Source organism: Primulina eburnea, chromosome 10, assembly GCF_022965805.1.
Source record: "Primulina eburnea isolate SZY01 chromosome 10, ASM2296580v1, whole genome shotgun sequence".
Taxonomy (NCBI): Eukaryota; Viridiplantae; Streptophyta; class Magnoliopsida; order Lamiales; family Gesneriaceae; genus Primulina; species Primulina eburnea.
The window spans coordinates 20,448,691-20,470,753 of record NC_133110.1 but is presented as its reverse complement, the minus strand read 5'-3'; the positions used below and the strand labels follow the sequence as shown (position 1 = coordinate 20,470,753).

At 37.1% G+C, this 22,063-nt stretch overlaps 1 protein-coding gene across 1 annotated transcript; it reads right to left on the bottom strand.

Moving 5' to 3' along the window:
* Positions 1-1,543: 1,543 nt before the first annotated feature.
* Positions 1,544-20,268, bottom strand: LOC140803209 (protease Do-like 9). The gene is made up of 9 exons (XM_073158947.1): positions 19,667-20,268; positions 17,671-17,870; positions 17,407-17,587; positions 4,581-4,772; positions 3,558-3,790; positions 2,479-2,580; positions 2,333-2,383; positions 2,119-2,223; positions 1,544-2,026 (listed from the first exon to the last, which is right to left on the bottom strand). The coding sequence occupies exons 1-9, from the start codon at positions 20,241-20,243 to the stop codon at positions 1,928-1,930; spliced, it is 1,740 nt and encodes a 579-aa protein (XP_073015048.1). The 5' UTR covers positions 20,244-20,268; the 3' UTR covers positions 1,544-1,927.
* Positions 20,269-22,063: the final 1,795 nt, after the last annotated feature.

Here is a 22,063-nt window from a genome sequence, read left to right as displayed (position 1 = left end):
CTAAGCATGACCAGGTCACCTAGAAAATAAATAAATAAAAATAAACTCGTAATAATGAAGCCTAATTATCCGCTACACCCATATACCTATTTTTTATTTTAAAAAATAAGTGGGAAAAAAAATTAAGTTTAAAATCGTTTTCTAAATTTAATGAAAAGACATTTTAGGTTTAACAAAAGTAACTTTACGAATAAAGTAATATAGATCAACATGGAAGGATATATAGGTCATCCTATAACACAAATCCCATACATCATGGCATTTGGTCTAACCATGATTCTAAAATCAACGATATGGACTCATAATCGAATTGCATAGACACGGTCCCGTTTCGGTTTCGGTTTCGGTTTTTAACGACTTTCATCTTTTGTTTAGTTATAGCTAAGATCGATTTGAATCAAAATTTATTTTTTTAAATATTAAGAGTCAAGAAAAATAATTGTACGACGTTTAGAAGATAATTAAACTTTGATTATTGGATAAATTATATTATAAAATATTATGAAGATTTATTTTTTTAATAAATAAAAGAAAAAAGAGTTAAATTTAACTGACATAAAGTTCGTAAGTTAGTTATATAAACTTAACCGTCTATACATATAAAAAAAAATTAAAATTTAAAGTTACTTTATAATTTCAACAACAATTTTAGATAAATTCAATTACAATTCGGATTTCTAATTTTTAGGAATTGGAATTTGGAACTAAACAAAGAGAATTGTGTTCCAGTTCCAATTCGACTCCAATCCCGAGAATAGTTTGCAGCCACAACTAGCGGTGACCATTATATCAGTTAAACCAAATTAAATTGAATTTTTTTTCCGATTTCAATTTAGATAATTGGAATCAATTCTGTTCGATTTGGTTTCGTACAAAACATTCGGTTAACCAATAATTACATTTTGAAATTTTTTCTTAGACTTTACTTATAATATGTATTTAGTATTTTTATATTTAATATTGTACGTGAGTTTTGTAATTAAGATTGATAACTGATGTCAGGTAAGAGAGTTCTTGCAATTCATCAATCGAAGCGAACCTCCATTTCTTTAGACAAAATGTGTTTTATTATAATAAAAACATCATACTTCAATTATTAATTTCATATAAATTATTTATTTTCTATTTAAAAAAATCGATTATTGCCCGAATAACTGATTTTAATTATGTTTAGCTAATTAGTTTTTATTTAGAAATTCAGTTAAGTTCAATTAGCCTAAAAATGTTCGGTTAAATTAATTTCAGTTCGATCGGTAACCAAAGTAATTGAATACTCATCCCTGCCACAACATATAGTACACAAAAACCCTACCGCCTCTTAACCTAAAAAAATCAACTGATTGACCAACCAGGTTGATCGGATTAGGGAAATAGGTTAATTTTAAATATGAAAATTATATTTTTTAAGTAAATCAAATGAGATTTAAGGAATTTTTCAAGGATAGAGAACCAGAAAGCTATTTGTTCTATGAAATCCAACCAACGTTACCAGGATATACCATAGATTACTAGTTCGAGTAACAACAAAAATAAGCAGTTGTACTGGCTAAAAGTCAGAACTTTTGAATTGCATAGTTAACCATTATATATTCAACGTGTGACGAATCAAGAAACACAAACACTGGCATCAAAACAAAGGAACGCCTGACTTTAAATCTGCAGTTATTTTTAAGAGGGGATTGGTAAAGCAAAAAATATCACCCCTTCGCCTCACCTAAAACGGCTCTAACCAGCAGATACAGACAACTCAAAGAGCCTAGTTCGCGACAGCCTGCTTCACTCGCCTGAAAGTCGCTAGCTAATAGTTTCACTAGTAGGTACTTGAAAAAGTGGCCTCCCAACACCGAGAAAAACAGAGATGTGATATAAGAATGAAATTTCAACAATCCAATTGGAAAGTAGATGTAGATCCCCAGATGGTGTGATATCAAATCTTTAGATCATCTGACATTGCTGACGGTATACAATGTGTTGCAAGGATGTCCAAAGTCGCTGCTTTAGCAGTCTTTGTTTGGAGGACGACAATCTGCTCAAAATATTATTGCGTTAAAATATACTGCAACAGGATATATAAATTGACATAATACACCAACACTACAAAAGAACAAATAGATCCACCTGCTGGTATTCCAAATCAAATTTCAAGAATTCATCATTGCTGCTTTCTACCATTCTGGCTAAGCTTTTCAAATTCTTCACAGGTTGACCATCAAAAGCAAGAACCTAACAAGACATGAAACATAATGAATAATAATCAAGGAATAGGCAAGATGACAAATTACTTGCAGCGATTGAACTCCTAGCATGAGTTAACTGTCATCAAACCACAAACCTGAGTATTGACAATATCTTCATACCCAATGTTGATGTCAGCAACAAGCACCTCAAATAATTTTGCAATAACAAAGAAGCAAGGGTGAGAAACACTCTTCTTAGATAAAATACAAATGGTTTCTGTATTATAGTGATGTGGCGCACCTGAGAAACCACAACAATTTGTTCATCTGGAGATTGAGGCATTTCATGCAAGAGTTTGTCCAGTAACTTGACTGGAGCTTCATACTCATAATCCTTTCCGTACTGGAAGTTCCGAAGAAATACGTGAGAACAAATCTAAATGACCGACTATATTTATTTGTTTCATATATTAAAATAACATATAAAATTGTAATCAGCATTAATGAAAAAATAGAGTAGACATTGGAATCTTGAGTATCATGGGTATATGCAAACTTCACAGCCAAAGAGAGAAACAAATAAAGTTTTAGCATTAAGCAAGTAGACAAGATTTTTTTTGGCATAGAACACAAGATCTCCAAATTTAGGAGTCAATAGAAATGGATCTCAAGAGGAATTATATAGAAACTAAACATGGAAGCTGTCAAACACCAAGCAAGAGGGACAAATTTAAGCATTAAGATAGAACACATTGAAGAAAAATAAATCAAGGGAGAGGAAGGTGGTGAAGGAAAGGGAATTCTTCATTTGATGGCTAGAACCTTGACAAACAATGCAAAGTCAGACAAGTTCCAGAGCCAAAAAAGCCATGCCAATTGCCAATTATGAAATATTTTGATGCTTGAGTGATCATTAGCTGCTAGACAAAAAGCCTGCCAACACAGATAAGACACTAGGGCTGGCAATCAAAATCTGTACCACTACAACGCAGCTAACCCTAGCTTCTGAAGCACATGCCCATTATCATAAGAAATCAACCCAAAGGGGAAAAGAAAAGGTAAACATTACTTTGAAAAGAGCAGTTTTGAAAGACATCAAATTTAAAAGTAAAAGGATAGTAGTCCATGATTAATATCTGGTACAGATGCTATCCCACTGGAGTTCAAATTTACATAGCTCAAATATCATGTTTCTCACATTTGAGTAAGTTAAAATTATGGGAAACGACAAAATTTTATAGGTGTACAGCACAATCCATATTGCATTAAAGACACTTCTAGTTGCTGTGAACTTAAGATGTCAGAAGCTCAAAATGACATTTACATTGCATATATAGAATCAGGAGAACCTGAAGGCTGTAACAAACATGGAATACTCACCTCAGAACGAAAATATGGAACAGAAACAGTAGTAAAAACAAATCCAGCAATGATGTAATAAGAGGGAGGTCTTCCCTTGTTGTGAGCTGGAATCAACCTTCTATGAGCACCAAGCTTAATATTGAATTTGAAAATTTCAGAATTACGAAGAACTTTAATCGAGGCACTATCTTCGGTGTATTTCTGGGACACAAGGTAGCTGAAACCAATACGCTCTCCATGCCTAAATGGAACTGCAAGAGACCAAAAGTAATATAAGGAGCATCATCAATTGAAGAAATGTCACAACAATCACAACAAATACGAGACAAGCTTGGGGTTTTTGTAAATCAAGTACGGAATGAAGTACCCAATAGAGAAACATATATGTGGCAAGGGAATATAAGTAACAGTTTAGCTAATCTCCATTGGCATACTGCTTTTACTACGTCCTTGCATTGATGCCCCAGGGTGGGGAAGAGGGCACAATTCAGACAAATTGCATGTTTGCCCAAGCATGTTCAAGTAGTTAAGTCAAAGGGACACATGAAATTTACCTGATACTTTGAGAAAACAAGAATAGCATAACAGGAGTCATATTTCGACAGACGCTGATATGCAAAAAGTCACATTCAAGACCCACCACAAGACACGGTAATGAGACATTGTAGCCATGACATCTGATAGCAATTATTTGCATTAACCATTGATATGCATACAGACCGGCCACCTCACTCTCAGTTGGAAATGATTTTCAGAAATGCAACATATTTATACTACACGAGATATGCATACTGCAGAGGTCTAGTCACCATCAGTTATTCACAGTGACATTAAATAGAATTTTATGAACTTTCCTCCTTGATGGAGCTCAATTCTCCATTCAATGTCAAGCATGAAAATTTCAACATTAAGTTACTTGAGAATAATTGATCACCAAAGATAACTTCATAAAAGAAGCACATGATTAAGCACAAAGATGAAATGTTAGCATTTTACATGTCATTATGTAAGGGCCACTAGAAACTGTTCTCTGGATCTTACCGGTTCCATCATTCGCAATGTCAACTCCATCAAAGCTGAGAATGATATCTGATGGCTTCAAAACCTTGAATTCTGGAGCAGTGGGATCAATTCTTCTTATACGAACACCCTTCTGATCAGATTTCATCCCCATGGACAACCGCAAGTCCGGATTTTCCATCTTTTGCCACTCAACCCCAAGAATAGGGAAACCTAACACATAGCACTCAAATAATTCAGGTAATATATTCTCAAGAAAAATTCAAAAGCGAAATATATCTGCTAATCATTTCACATCAACGTCATCTATGCATGTAAGATGATGAACTCAATCTTAATTCTTAAGTCAATGATAACCACGGAGAGCTTATTCAAGTATCCAAGTCGGAAAAATTAAATAATTACCCTAATACCAATGCTAGTTGTAAGACTGGGGGAACAGAAAAGTTAGCTGTGAGAGAGCACATTATTTTAGATATGTAGGAATCAGAATCATGGAATGCATATTCAAGTCGCAACTATGTCAACTTGTCTTCTTGGATCTCACACAAGCACCTTGACATTCTACAATTTCTCTGTAATGCGTAAACCATTTCTTCCAGGTATAGAATATAAATCCTATACAATACAATATAAATCAACTTCTTCACTTAACAACCCATGAAAACCTGCAAGTCAAAGGCAAAAAAACAGGAGAGATTGAAATGAAATAAGTGAGGTAATCTCTATCTCAGTGAATGATACGGGCGGCATAGATAGTGAGGGCTTGAAGAAACAAAGGCCCATGATCCGATACGTGTACTCTAGGAGAAAGTTAGAAAAGCCACGTGGGGGGAGTAGCAGGAGCAAAGTGAGAGAAGAGAAATTTTTATCATATCAGTACAAAACTCCAAATTATATTTCTGTAATTGCTTCTTAAATTCTATCGGCTCGGGTGTATTCTATTAAATTGGTCCGATCTGCCGGATAGCCTGAGCAAGAGTCATGGCATCTACGAGATCAGAAGTAAGGTTTGAGGCACTGGAAAATTCGGTGCTGGGTTTGAAGGAAGAGTTCCTCGGGATGCAAGGAAATGTGGGAGCAGATATATCCGAACTGAGAGGAGGGGTCCAGGAATTGCAAGGAAACATAGCCAATCCCAACAAAGTGGGTGAAATATCGGAAATCAAAGTGTTCCTGGCCAAGCTTACAAAACAGTCCATTCACGAGGAGTTGCCCCGTTCTGAAGGAAATGAAGAAGGAGGCGAATCACAAATGGGTTGAAAGCAAGATACCCAACATGATCTGGGAGGAATTTGCGGAAGAACTGATAAAATGCTATGGCGGAAGAAAACCGGCTAACCCTTTCGAAATGTTGGCATTATAAAATCCCAAAGCCAATGCCCAATTCCTTTTAAATTATTTTCCAATTAGTCCTCAGAAATTTCAACTTTTTTCAAATAACCCCTAAAACTTTTAAATATTTGCAATTTTGCACGAAACGTATTCGAAAAACGTATCCAAGCCGTATCAATGGCGTGTCCGCGCCGTGTCCAAAACGTATCCAACTGGTCAAACCCTAAAAAAGTCAATGACACTGATTTTGTTTTATCCGACAGCGTACCCGCGTGTCGTATCCGTATCCGTGTCATATTCATGTTTGATACTTCAAAAAAAAAATTCAAGGTGTCCGCGCTGCATAGCCGCCTTGGGCCCAAAAACAGACAAGAAGACAGGCCAAAGTGCGGGCTGGGTCAGTCGAAATGAAGCTGCAAGTGGAATACAAGGACGCAAGGTGGTGACAGTTGGTTTCCTGAAAACCACCAGAAAATCAGTATCGATGAATGAGAAGCAGGGGTCCAACGCCTGGGGAAATCAAGGAAGGGATGGGAGAATTGTTTCGCACCAAGAGTATTTTAGAAGAAGAGAGAATAGGCTGTGTTTTAAATGAGGAGAGTCATATACACCACAACACAGGTGCACTTCTAAGATCACGCGAGTCACTGTGATGACGGACGATGAAGGGGGAAAGGAAGATATAGAGATGGCTTATGGGGGAGAGGATAAGGGCGAGCAAGTAGGGGTAGGAAGTGGAATATGGAACATTGGAGTTGCCGTTATTTTCAGTGGGAGAGGTCAACCGATCTCAAACTATGAAGCTGAAAGGAGGGATAGGGTATACCAGTATCGTTGCCATGATTGACAATGGCATTAGCTACAATTTTGTTTCAAAAAAATTGATCGATGAATTGGGTTTGGACGTGAATGAGAATGAGCGATTTGGGGTATATTTGGGTAATGGTTGTCGAGTCCCATGTCAAGGGGTGTGCAGAGGGTTACTGGTTGATCTTGGGGTAAGTCAGATAACTATCGATGGGTATTTGTTTAAGCTAGGGGGTGTGGATTTGATCATGGAGTGGAATGATTGAGCTTTCTGGGAGAAGTTCGGGTAGATTGGGGGAGGATGGTGATGAAGTCCTTACAAGGGTCAAGAGAATTGGAGATTCAAGGGGACCCATCCACCAATATGTCCATTGTATCTCTTTGGTCTCTAATCAAAACTGTGGATGTGGTATCATGTGGTGCAGTTTGGGCTATGGTTGATGGAAACCTCCCGAAAGAAAGAGTATAATATTCACATAAAAGAGGGTTGTGGACCGGTGGTAGAGAGGCCCTATAGATATGCTCATTGTCAAAAACTTGAGATGGAGCGGCTGGTAAAATAAAGGCTATCTGCAGGGGTGATTCAGCTTAGCACCAGCCCGTATTCTAGCCATGTGATCCTTGTTAAAAAGAAAGATGGTAGCTGGAGGTTCTTTGTGGACTATCGGGGCCCTAAATGACATAATTCTGGCTGATAAATATCCTATTCCAGTGGTGGATGAGTTGTTGGATGAATTGTATGGGGCAAGGCATTTTTCCAAGCTGGATTTGCGATCCGGATATCACCAGATCCATGTATGAAACGATGATGTCTCTAAAACAGCTTTTAGGACACACTCGGGGCATTAAGAGTTCCTTGTGATGTCATTTGGGCTAAAAAACGTACCGGCAACCTTTCAGGTGATGATGAATGAGGTACTTCGCCCATACTTAAGAAAATTTGTGTTAGTGTTTTTTGATGATATATTAATCTACAGTGTTACGCGGGAAGATCATTTGAGGCATCTTGGCATCATATTGACAGTTTTGAGCCAACATTAGTTAGTGTTGAATCGAAAGAAATGTCAATTTGGGCTAAAAGAAGTGGAATATTTCGGACATACAATCTCCGGGTAAGGAGTGTCAATGGAGGATAAAAAAAAATCGAGAGTGTGCAGAAATGGCCTATGCCTCTAAATGTTAAGGGCATTCGAGGGTTTATTGATTAACCGAATATTACAGAATGTTCACAAAGGGATATGGGGTGATAGCCAAACCTTTAACTAAACTTTTGAGGAAGAATAATTTCAAATGGAATTCAGAAGCGCAGAGGTTTGAGCAGCTCAAAACAGCTATTAGCACAGCCCCGCTTTTGCGGTTACCTGATTTCAATAAAAAAACTTGAGATGGTGTGATGTTTCAGGAAAGGGGATAGGAGCAATTCTGTCTCAAGAGGGGAGGCCCATTGCATATTATAGTAAGGCTTTGGCAGCTCAGGCCTTAGCTAAATCTACTTCTGAGGAGTTGATGTCTCTGATAATGGCAATCCAACGTTGGAGGCCGTATCTATTAGGAAAGAAATTCACAATTATGACTTACTACAAGTCTTCAAAGAGCATATTACAGCAGAAGATTAGTTGTAAGATTTAAGAAATTCGAACTACGTAACATGACTGCATGCAATCTAGGGTTTTGCTAAAATATGTGCTTAATTATTTTTAATGCATTAAATGCATGATCATGGCATGGATAGGTGTTTTATTTCATGGATGTTGAGATTTCATGTATTAGGACTTTTAGCAGTATTTCTCGCTCGAACGAGAAACGGAAACCGGAGACAGTTAGGGAAAAATGTTTTTATTAAATAATTATTTTTATTTATTTAATATATGATGTATATATGTGTGATTTTTAAATAATGGACCTTGGTAGGGTATTTTTACTCATCGATTCATATTTTAAACCGGTATGCAATTTTTAGCAAAACAAACATACTTAAATGAAATATTTTGCGATAGTGTTTTGGGCTTAATGGGCCTACTTTAAGTTATATTGGGCCTAAACTCCTACTCCTAACCTTTTTAATTAAAGGGCCCCATCATACAATCTTATTATAACAAACCCTACCCCAAAACCCTAATCCCCTCACTCATTGCATTCGGCCGCCCCTCCCAAGTCCCAGCAGCAGCAGCTCGTGGCATTTCAGCAGCCATTGTGCTTGGTTTTCTCAAAAATAATTCATAAGAACTCTTCCCCATCCCTTCGGTGCCCGTTCTACGCAATTGTATCGAGGTTTCGAGCGTAAATACACAAAGGCACGCCTAATACCTCCACTTTCTCGTCTTTCACACCATAATACGAGTTTTTGATTGATTGTGCATGATTTATTGTCGTTCTAATGTTTTATGTGAGTTTCGAATGCAAGTTCATGTAGAAAACCGATTTTTATGAATTGATTCTCACGTTTTTGACTCTTGTTGCAAGGGGCTGGCACGATTGATGGGTAGAAGGCTCAAACATGTCTAGTTGAAGGTGCATAGGCATGAGGAACAAATCGGGAACGGGTTGTGTGAGAGTTACGATTGGATCTTTATGTTTTGGGCTAGAAGGGGGTTCGATCGAGGAGGGATGGGTGAAGGTGGCTGTGTGCAGGCCTGCTCCAAGCCGTGGTTCAGACAGTGGAGAGTCTGAGTCAGGGTCCTGGGAGGTCAGCCGTCAGTGCTAGGCTGGTTCGAAGGGTTAGGTGCAAGACATGGCGATTAAGCGTGTAGACGCGTGGGAAGCTTGATCGGACGATGCTGCGTTCTTGCGTGCATGGCTCGTTGCGGGTAGTCCAGTCAGGTGCACGCGGGTTTGGTCATGGTCCTAGGGTGGCTGGCTAAGGTCTGGACGTGCTGGTTCGGGCCTAGGATCGAATAGGGTGGTCAAGAGCGGCAACTAGGGTTCGGATATGTTACGCAGAAATTTTCCAGCCACTGTTCGGTCATTTTCGAGGGTCTAAGGTGGTCTGAAACAAGTGGTTCAAGGGCCGGTCATGTAGGTTCAAGTCATGGTTTAAGTTTAGAAAGTTTTGGTTGAGTTTCGGGTTAAAACCGGAACCCTGGTCCAAGTTTTAAAACGAATTATAGAAGTTCTTGCATGGGCTCGAGTTTACGTCTAAGAAATGGTTTTAAATATGTTTTGAGATGTTTTAATAAGTCTGGTTTACTTCGGGTCGAAATTTTGAGGTCCACAAGTAAAATGATCAATCAGGGTTTCAAGGGGCTTACGCTCAAGTGGTGATGAATGCAGCCAGCAATGTGAAAGGCTGGGGTACCAAGGAAGGGATCAATGACAAATTTCAGAAAGCAGAAGACTCCCAGGATATCCAAAGCAAGCACGAGGCTAATACCGAAAACCATCCAGTAGAAAACCAAGAAGGAATGTTCATGCATAAACAGAAGTGCGAGTCAGTGGACAGGAACAAGTTCAGAGATTATAATGCTCCCAAGATCGTCGATCAAGATGCTAACGCTGAAAATCGGAGCTGTGTTTCAGAACCATGGTTCCGGGGGAAGAACATTAAGATACTGAAAAAGTTAAAGCCGAAAGGGGTACAAGACTTTCATAAAGGGAAGATTGACTCTACAAACATTTCTGATACTCAAGAGTTTGGACAGCATTCTTTAGAAGAGGATTGTGGCCCTGCTGTAAGGAAATTTGAGCACGTTTATTGTAGGAAACAGAAAAAGCATCAACAAGAATCAGAACAAATGAATAAAGTACAAAAACCAAAGAAAGCAATCCTTGATATCGGTAAAGTATTAGATCTCGGGGAAGAAGGAATTTGGGAGGAACAACTATATCATGGCGCTAGAGACGACACCTCAGATGATGGCGGAGATTTCAGCGATGCCGACAGTCATATATCCGACCACACGGATAAGTCATCAAGAAAATCATTACAATTCGAGGACTTGGGTGAATTCTTTGAACATTCTCCGGTGAAGGTACGCAATTTACCCATAAAATCAAAACCTTGTCAGTATCCTCCTCATTCTTCTTCTGTTTCAGATTCTTTTTTTGAGTCGGGGGGAGGGTTGGAGGGCTGGGGTGAGCGGGGAAACTGTTCGGTCATTAAAAATGTGGGTTTATCCGGAAATAAAATCATGGGACATCGTGAGGGGATGGATGAAGGGGTCAATTCAAAAGGCCTGGGAAAGCAGAAATTAAGCGTTGAAGAAGAGAACGAGTGCCTAAGAATGATGGGTGTGGAGAAGGTGGAACTTAGAAACTTTGATGACGATGGAAAAATGGCGGAATGTGAGGCAGCCAGCTGTAGTAAGAGTAACAGGGTAGTAGGAGTGAATCAATGAAAGTCTTATCGTGGAATATTAGAGGGGCTGGATCAGCCACTAAGAGGGGATTGATTAGAGCCGTAATCGTCAAAGAAAAACCGGATTTAATAATCTTGCAGGAGACAAAAAAGATAGTGGTGGACAGGAGACTGATTTCTGGCCTTTGGAAGTCGAGATTTGTGGAATGGGTAAGCCTACCTGCATTGGGAAGGTCGGGGGGTATCACCATTATGTGGGATCCGAGAATTATAAGGGTTACGGACAATTTGATTGGTGAATTCTCTGTTTCAATTCACATCCAGAATGATTCACAGCATGATTGGTGGTTCTCGGCTGTTTACGGACCGTGCCATCCGAGTCTTCGTAATAATTTTTGGGACGAGCTAGCGGGTCTGAGTGTGATTTGTGGAGAAAGATGGTGCTTGGGGGGAGATTTTAATGTTGTTAGGTCCACTCAGGAGAAAATTAATAGTTGTTCAATGACATCGAGTATGCAATGCTTCGATAGCTTGATACAGGAGCTTCAGTTATGTGATCCGCCTCTATTGAATGGCAAATTCACCTGGTCGAATCTTAGGACTTCTCCCATTTGTTGTCGACTAGATAGATTTCTGTTCTCGGTGGGATGGACTGAAATTTATCCATTCTATAGACAATCGATCTTACCTCGAGTAACTTCGGATCATTTTCCGTTAATTCTAGACTTGGAAAAAACAAAATGGGGCCCAACGCCTTTCAGATTCGAGAACGCATGGCTCAGGGACCAAAGCTTCAAAAACTTGACACAATTATGGTGGAATAACTCCATATCTCAAGGATGGGCGGGATATAGGATGATGATGAAATTGAAGACAATGAAGGATGATATCAAAAAATGGAACAAAGATGTCTATGGAAAGACAGAGATGAAAATGGCTGAATTATCGAACAAAATCAGAAGATATGACAGTTTAGAGGGTGAGGGGAAGGCTTCGGAACGTGTAGTGGCCGAGAGGATAGAAGCGAAGATGATGTTAGAAGAGATGATTAATCGAAAGAATCAAATGAATTTTCAGAAAAGCAAGATAAAATGGATCAAAGAAGGGGATCATAATTCTAAATTCTTTCACTCGCTTCTTAACCACCGTAAGAGTAAGGCAATCATTGATAAAATCGAAAGAAATGATGGTACAATTACAACTAGTGAGGATGAAATCGTTTCAATCATTTCAGAATTCTTCATGAGATTGTACAGCAAGTCGGGAGATAGATGTTGGGGTATTGAAGGCGTGAATTGGAGTCCAATTGAAGCCGTGATGAGTCGTCAACTTGAACAAAAATTTAGCGAAGAAGAGGTGAAAGAAGCAGTCTTCAAGTGTGATGGGGGCAAGAGCCCGGGACCTGATGGATTTACCCTCGCTTTTTTCCAGGAATACTGGGAATTAGTAAAGACAGATATCATGTTGGTTTTTGATGAATTTTTCAGTAGTGGCATCGTCAATGGAATCACCAATGAGACTTATATATGCTTGATTAGAAAGAAAGCCGACTCGTTCAAGGTAAAGGATTTTAGACCCATTAGTCTAATAACAAGCATATACAAAATTTTATCAAAAGTCCTATCAGCAAGACTGAAGAGAGTCATGGCGTCGACAATTTCAGAATCTCAAAATGCATTTGTTGAAGGACGACAGATTCTCGACTGTGGCCTTATAGCGAATGAATTGCTCGAAGAAACTAGGATTAAGAAAACAAAAGGATGGGTTTTGAAAGTAGATTTTGAAAAGGCCTACGACAATGTGAGTTGGGAGTTTTTGGATTACGTTTTAATGAAGAAAGGGTTTGGAGACAGATGGAGATCATGGATGAGAGGTTGTGTATCGAAGGTAACTTTTTCAGTTATGATCAATGGCCGACCGAGAGGAAAATTCAGGGCTTTCAAAGGTCTTCGTCAAGGAGATCCATTATCTCCCTTTCTTTTCAACTTGGTTGTTGATGTGTTGGGAAGATTGATAGACAAAGCCAAGGAATCACATCTTTTAAAGGGGATAGAGGTAGGCAAAGAAAAGATTGAGATAACTCATATCCAGTTTGCGGATGACACGCTTTTTTTCGCAAGGAGCGACGATCACATAAAATTCTTGGCTAAAGTGGTGCATTCATTTTGTGATATATCGGGTTTAAAGATCAATTGGGAGAAGAGCTCACTGCTGGGAATTAACCGCGATAGTGATCAAATTGAAAGGTTGGCAAGACACGTGGGATGTGGTACACAGTCATGGCCTATTACTTATTTGGGTGTACCCTTGGGTGGAAATCCTTTGAAAGAAGTATTTTGGCAGCCTGTGGTTACTAAAATGTCCAGAAAATTGGCCACATGGAAGAAAGCATTTTTGTCGAAAGGAGGTAGATTAACATTGATTCTTTCGGTGTTGAATTCGATGCCCATTTATTACATGTCGTTATTCAAGGTTCCAAAATCTGTTGAGGTATCATTGGACAAGATATCGAGGGACTTTTTATGGGACGGAATGGATGGAGAGAGTCATTTTCATTTGGCCGCATGGGATCAAGTTTGCAAACCGAAGGAAAGAGGTGGATTGGGGATTTCAAAAATCAGATTCAAAAATACAGCATTGCTTGGGAAGTGGTGGTGGAGATTTTTTCGAGAAGAGGGCACACTGTGGAAAAAAATTATTGTGAGCAAATATGGATTACAAGAAAACGGTTGGGATGCGGGATTGGCAAGAAATGTAACATACCGATGTCCTTGGAAATTTATTTCCCGGATACACCCAATTTTTAAGAACTGGACTTTAACTAAGGTGAGAGGCGGGAATAAGGTTAGATTTTGGGAGGATAATTGGGTGGGCGACTCTTCTTTCAAGGTTTGTTTTCCAGCTTTATTTCAGCTTTCATCGTGTCACAACTTACCTATCTCTTACTATGCTCATGTCGGGGGTACAAATCGAGAACACTCTTGGGATTTTCATTTTAGGAGGGCAGTGAGAGATGTAGAGATTGATCAACTCACAGGGTTATTAGAAGTCTTAGAGCCTGTTAGATTGGTTGAGGGGGTGGATGATTTTATCCAGTGGAGAGGGGATCCGTCGGGTTTGTTCTCTGTTGGCTCTTTCTATGATTCATTTTTCTCATCAAACCTTTTCCCAAAATATCAACTCTTTGATAAAATCTGGAGAGTTCCTGTTCCTAGTAAGATTCAGTTTTTCTCTTGGACTACAACTCTGGGTAAGCTACCGACATCGGAGATGCTTCAAAAAAGATGCCCCGGCCTTGCGTTGTGCCCAAATTGGTGTGCTTTATGCAGACATGACTCGGAGTCTCAGGATCACATTTTCATACATTGCCCATTCTCGTCTTCTTTATGGATTAAAGCTTTGCAGGAGTTGAGGTTGTTTTGGGTTACGCCTAAATCAACTAAAGACTTATTCAGCATGGATTTGGGCCGGACAACAGGCAAGAGAGGAGGAATATTTTGGCGAGTAGTGGTTCAATGCATTTGCTGGACAATTTGGTTGGAAAGAAACCACAGAATCTTCGAAGAAAAAGAATCGGACGTCAACAAATGCTGGGAGAAAATCAAGCTTAATGTCGCCACATGGATTGGAATTAACAAGGAGTTCAAGAATGTTTCGGTTTTTGATTTGATAAGACAATGGGACTATGTGTATCACTAGACCATTAGTGCGATAGATTATGAATTTTTAGGTCATCTGCTATAATCGATGACTGATGTAATCATTTTTATCACTTAAATTAAAATATTGTTTCCTATCAAAAAAAAAAGATTTTTTATGAAAATACGGAAAATACGTTGCATGCTTGGTTTAAGAAATTGTACGTATATGCATGATTTTCATATGTGATAAATACGATAACATGTTTTGACGGAAGGGAGTTGGTTGTAACTAATACGAACACGAACATGTAAGGCCAAGGCTCGGTGGATGGATAAAACTAATGTCTCCGCCGCCGAGTACCGTGGTTATACGTAAATGGATCCATCGAATTAGAGCTGATATAAAAGTCACAACTAATGAACTGAATTCAATAAAAGAAAATGAACATGTATATGTGGATATGATGTGATATGTTATATGTTTATGCTTTGACATGTTATGTTTAAGTTCATGCTTTTAAGATCATGAAATGTATTTTAATTACAGTACGTTTCACTATTGCATGTTATGTATACGTACTTGCTATCACGGTTCAGGTGTGTTGAGTCTTTAGACTCATTAGGTGTGAATTATGCAGATGTGCATGCTGATGCGGAGACTGGAGCGTCGAAAACTGAGTAGGCGGAGCTGGGTGTGTGCACGTTAACCCGAGGACTATATGTTTTCTGCATTATATGTTTATGAGTCACGATTGAAACATTTTTATTTTTATACATTTTCATCTTTATTGCGTTGATGATTTAGCAGGATTTTGGATGTTACATTTGAGTTCCTTTAAAACCATAGTTTAGGAATTTGACGATATTAAAATTATTTACCTGCAGTAATTTTCTCGGATAGTAAATGATCTATTAAAATGCATGTGTTGATTGTATTTTTCGAAAATAGCTTACAAAAAGAAAAATAAGTAGTAGATGTTTCATTAATAGCTGATGCATCGTCCAGGATGGGTCAGGATGTGAATTGACAATTCTGTCCGGTATGGCTGGAATGGGAAGAACTCAAATTGGAGGTAGAATGTGATCCCATGTTGCAAGCAGTAATTAAAGACATCAGAGAAGGAATTGGTAACCATCCTTTTACTCAATGGCTAATGTGCGGTTGACCGTGTGGTCATTTCCACAGAATTCTGTATGGGTGCCTAAGTTGATTGAAGAGTTCCATGTTACACCTATGGGAGGCCATTCTGGGGCTTTCCGAACCTTGAAAAAAAGTGCTAATAGTTTCTATTGGCCGGGAATGTGGAATGATGTGTGTACAAATTTGTGTCTGAGTGTGACATTTGCCAACAACAAAAATATATGGCTAAGTCACCGGCTGTTTTGTTACAAGCACTACCTGTACCAGAGGCAATTTGGGACGATTTGGCAATGGACTTCATTACAGGGCTGCCTAAGTCCAAAGGTTTCGAGATAATCATGGTGGTGGTGGATACACTCTCTAAGACAGACTTCATACAGCAAGAGGAGCGGCTAAAGTGTTTGTGAAGGAGGTGGTGCGATTGCACGGTATTCCCAAGACGATTGTTAGTGACAGGGACAGTGTGTTTTTGAGTCATTTATGGTCGGAGTTGTTCGGCTTACAGGGGATCGAACTCAAAATGAGTTATGCATATCATTTGGAAACCGATGGACAATCTGAAGTTCTTGTTTGGCTACTTGTCTGAGATGCTTCGCATTGGAGCAACCTAAGGGATGGGCATAATGGATTCTGTGGGCATGATATTAGTATAACATCACTTTCCACTCTTCCACAGGCATGACACCTTTTGAGGCCGTATATGGAAGACAGTCACCTAACCTAATTCAATATCTACCAGGAGAATCATCGGTGGCTGTAGTTGCTCAAGAGTTGCACGATAGAGATGAGTTGCTCTGACAATTAAAATCTAATCTGCACCGAGCTCAATAGAGAATGATCAAGTATGCCCACAACCATTGAAATGATGTTTCTTTCCATGTTGGGGATATGATTTTTCCGAAATAAAGGTCACGCCAACAACAATCTGTTTGCAAGAGGGTATATCAGAAGTTAGCTGCACGGTATTATGGACCCTTTAAAATCTTGGCAAGTGTAGGAAATGTTGCTTATAAGTTACAGCTACGTTGGGGTCAAGGGTGCATCCAGTTTTTCATGCGTCTTGTTTAAAGAAAGCATTGGGCAATAAGCAACAGGGTGAAGCAAAGCTGCCAGAAGGATTGGAGAAAGATCTAGCTATCACATATGAACCTGAAAGAATTCTAGCCAAACGGTTCAGGAAACGAGGGACAGAGCAAATATTACTACTCTCGGTTGGGAGCGGAGCAGAAGAGGCCACCTGGGAGGATGCAGATGTATTAATTACTCAATTTACCACCACCTTGAGGACAAGGTAGATTTCAAAGGGGGGGCTAATGATACGGGCATAGATTGTGTGGGCTTGAAGAGACAAAGGCCCGTGATCCAATATGTGTACTCTAGGAGAAAGGTAGGAGAGCCACATGGGGGAGGGAGTAGTAGAAAAGGTGTGAGAGAAGAGAGAAGAATCATTTTGTTATTTTATTATTGGAGTTGTAACTAGCAGTGGCTAGGGAGAATATTTGCACAGAGATCATCTCTGGGGTGGTTTTCTTGTTATTTTCATCATATCAATACAAAAGTCCAAAGTATATTTCTGTAATTGGTTCTTAAAATTCTATCAGCTCAGGTGAATTCGATCACTGAACTTACCAGTATATGATCCATTCTTCTCATAATCTTGTATAAAGTGCATGATGACCGGTGTCGGTATCACATAACCAATATTCTCCACATCTTCATGCTTGAGTGATTGAAATGCAATACCCACACAATTTCCCTTGTCGTTAAAAGCAGGTCCACCGGAATTCCCAGAATTAATAGCAGCATCAATCTGCAAAACCACAATTTGAAATAAATTGGTACAATTCATTCCGACAGCTATTAATAATTGTGATTGAAACAGAAATGACCTACCTGTAACCCCAGAAGTTCAGTGGATCCATGAACATAAGAAAGGATCTCTATCCGTGACACAACTCCACTTGTCACGGAGATAGTGTCACCTCCAATTGGATAACCTACAACTGTCACAGCATCTTGTAGTGCAGGCAAATTCCCAAATTGTACAGGTGAAACCCCTTCCCAGAATTCATCACCTTCCACTGTGAGCATGGCTGCATCATCGCATGCAAAATAACTTCATAAACTAATCCGATCTATTGTATATTTCTATACATGTATTTTACCCTTTTTTGTCAGTTAACTGTAAGGTATTAGCTGCAAGTCACTGAAGCATATTAAAATTCCATAGGGAAAACAGTTATTTGAAAATTTCGATTTCGCATATTAGCAGTAACAAGTTATCCACTTTTCCCTCTCGAGACCCTTTCATAGACCAGTTACCTACAAATCAAGAGGAATACACATATTTTTACACGCTTCTTTTCCAATTTAAACATCTTTTTCTAACAGAACTTTCTTTCTTTCATGTTTCTAGAAACAATGATAATGCATCTATCCAGGTTTTCTCATTCGGCATTCCAGGTGGCCTTTAAGGCTCCTAATGTTAATATCAGGTACTCAACAGTGTCCATTATGACCATGTATAGGAAATACTGACAGAATATGCGCCTCATCACAAAGGCCCAACAACATTTTGTAACTGAAAAGGCCAAATTGTTTACCTTGTTCATTAACTCAAGCGAAGTCATGAATGTTATACTCCATGCCCCAAGCATTCTTTATAATTCCTATTATGATCTACTTGGCCAATAACAAATACAAATTTCTCCAAATTATAAGATTGTAATCTTCACGATTGAGGAGAAATCCCATCTAGACTAACATGAGCTCAGCAAGACCATCCACCTTGGTGAGAGTTATAACACTCATCACCTACTAAAAAAAACGTGGAGCTCACATGCCAAAAACACATTATATTAACACATATATTCTCTCACATTCATTTTAACATCAAGACTCATTATTTATGGATCTCAATATCCACTCATCCATCTTTATTCTTATATATACTAAACAAATACATTTTAAATTATATTTACACCATTTAACTTATTATTCTTTAAAATAAATAATATTATTATTTTTTAAAAAAATTATTATTATTTAAAATTATTTCATCTCATTTTACGAGTAGAATTTATTTAAAAATAAAATTTTATTATAAATTTTAAATGAAGGAATACACATAGGAAAAAATCACAATCGCATACAATAGCCATTGGAAATTTTACGTTTTTTTATATAGTTTCAGATTCTTATAATTTTTATTAATATACAGTTGGTACAAAAAAAATTAAAAAGAAAAATACCATTGGTAGATGATTTTTAAAAAAAAAAATAAAAATAAAACAGAATTGGGGTGGGAGAAGCCGACGTGGTGGGGTTCCCAAACACCCACAATGTGTTTGAACACCAATGTGGATGTCATAACATCAACTTCTTTCAAATTTTGTCACGCGCGTTTTTGGATATTTTACAAGTAACACAACATAAAGTTTGCACTCAATTACAAAGAAATTATACAATGCCGAGAACACCAAACAAAAGACATATTTACCTTGGATTTACAGAGTCAGAAGAAATAAATAATATTTTGGCCCTTCTCCTTAATCTAAATTACTACAAACACAAGAAGTTTGTTTTCACTCTCGATTACCTAAAGGTAAATGAGACAACAGAGTGAACTAAACTCGAAAAGGCTCCAGCTGGATTTCTTTCACAAGGTCACAAGTAATTCACAACATCGACAAGTTCAATCACAATAAAATCAGGCTGGAACCAGATAGGTTGAGGAAACAATAACAATCAGCAAAACGAAAAAAATCTAACGATCAAATTTTATGTGTAATAGTCAGCTTAAAAGTACATTAATGAACTTAAAATCAATTCCCCCAAGGAAAATATGATACATCACTCATCAATCAACAGAACAAATAGCAAGTCTCACCAATGTCACATTCCGTCCCTATGGCAAGCACGGTAGCCACATACTTAGTATCTGAGCCTCTCTTCTTCAACTTAACCTGTGTATAATGCTCCACGGAATGGGCATTGGTTAAAACTCTCCGCCCTTCAATAACAAACCCACTACTACTCGAGCTGTACTGCCTTTTCCTCTGCCATGGCAAAGAGAAATTTGGTTCCGTATGAACACAAAAGACCTTAACCACGGAGTCCATGGCGGGAACAACCCTAGCTACACTATCCGCGTTAATCAGCGCAGCTGACAATGATCCATTAGGGATAGGTGGAGTGGGTATTGCCAGGGTTTTTGAAGTAGCAGGAGGTTCGGGCTTCGGGATTTTTCTTGGGCGGCCTCGGCGTCGGAGGTGGTGTTGGGAGGCTTTGGGAGAACTAGGGTTGATGAGCTCCACATTGCTGACTGAAAATACAACTTCATTTTCGGAGGAGACTGCGGCGACGGAGGGAGAGGAATCGTTTCCGTTATCGAGTGCGTCGGCGACAGGCGGCCGGGATTCGGCGCCGCGACCGCGCTTCCTTTTTAATTTGGTTTCCTGGCACATGATGGAATTGTATGCAGAATGGAGAGAATCTAATTAAAAGAATTGGAAATATCATTTTGGGCCCATATTTTGGGCTTAAGTAACATTTTGGGCTTTGTGTGAAACCCAATACTTTTTATTTCGAAATCTATATTATCTATAAATACGTGAGTTTGAATATTTAATTTACTTAGTTATCTTTTTACTCATTCTTACTTCATTAATGTTTTACTTATCTACTCTTTCACTCACCATTACTTCATTAATATTTTATTTATTTATTTATGTGACTTTTCAATTTTCTATCTAAAAATTGATATTGAAAATAAAAATAACTTTATTTCATTATTTTAGTTGAATGAACGACAAATATTACAAACACATTAATATGATTTGTGGATTTTCGTAATTACAATTTTACACATCATTACTTGATTAATATTTCATTTATTTATTTTGGTGAGTTTTTAATTTTGATGGGAAATGAGAAAAATTTTATTTTATTATTTTAGTTGAATTGACGAAAAATATTACAAATACATTAGTATGATACTTTTTTATATTTTAATTTAATAAATTGTGATATTAATTAATGTCTCAATATATATCGCATCTCAAACTTATACTTTTCTACAAGTGTTATAAAAACTATGCGAGAAAATGTCATTTTTCTTATGGTTTTTTTCCAATTAAAATGGATATTGAGAGCATGTAGATTCTATATGTTCTATTGCAAATTTTTTAAATATTTTATTTGCAATATAATTTGATTATTTTTGAGTTATTTCAACTTTATTCATAGAAAAAGAAATTAATAAGAAATTAAAAAGAATGAAAATTACTTTATACTTTTGTATTAAATTTATGAGATAATCCTTATAATTTTTTTAATTAAGACAAACTTATAATAAATATGAATTATAGTGCTAATTTATTATGATTTGTTAGAAATTAAATTTTTTATATATAGTATTTTTAAACTGAATGTTACGTATATGTATTTTATTACACATATTTATTTGATTGATATTATTTTAAAATTTTATTTAACATGAAATTATTAATCAACAATATTAATTTTCAAATGATCTATTATGATAAAAATTAACTATGTATAATATATATTTTTAAAAGGAGAAAGTTAAAAAAAATTCGCAAAGAAATTAAATGTTAGCAATATTTAAATTAATAACAAGTTTAGAGGTTTTATTTTAACATCATTATGATAATTGAGCTAATTAAGATAATTTTATTTGACAATCGCTATATGCACTTCATTTAAAAATATTGTGATTTTGGTTTTAGTAATATTTATTATTCTATTAATTTTATTTTTATTGTTTTCCATTGTGAATAATATTTGGATGAAAAATATCATTGTTAATTTTATAGAGCTATCATTCTGTTATAATCGCACGAATTGAAAAATGTTATATAAATAAATGAATATATTTGATATATCATCATCATGTATTTTTATTTATTGTGTTTTGATATATTTAGATTAATAAATACTTGTAAACAAAATATTCAAACGATTTTAAAAATGATCTAAATCTTTATTTTTCATTATTAGTGACCTACGTGCATCGTACGTGATAATTCCTAGTTATTCTATATATGTCAGTTTTTTTTTCTCTCTACATATTTTCATTCATGGCATTATTTCATATTTTAACTCAAAAACCATAGACTATTACACGCAATCACATTTTCATTATTTTTATAAAAAGTTAAAAATAGATAAATCCAACTTTATAATCAGTCGATTTAATTTATTAAATTTAAAATATCTAGAAAATTATATAATTTCTTGTCTTGTTAAGTATGACTCTAAGAAA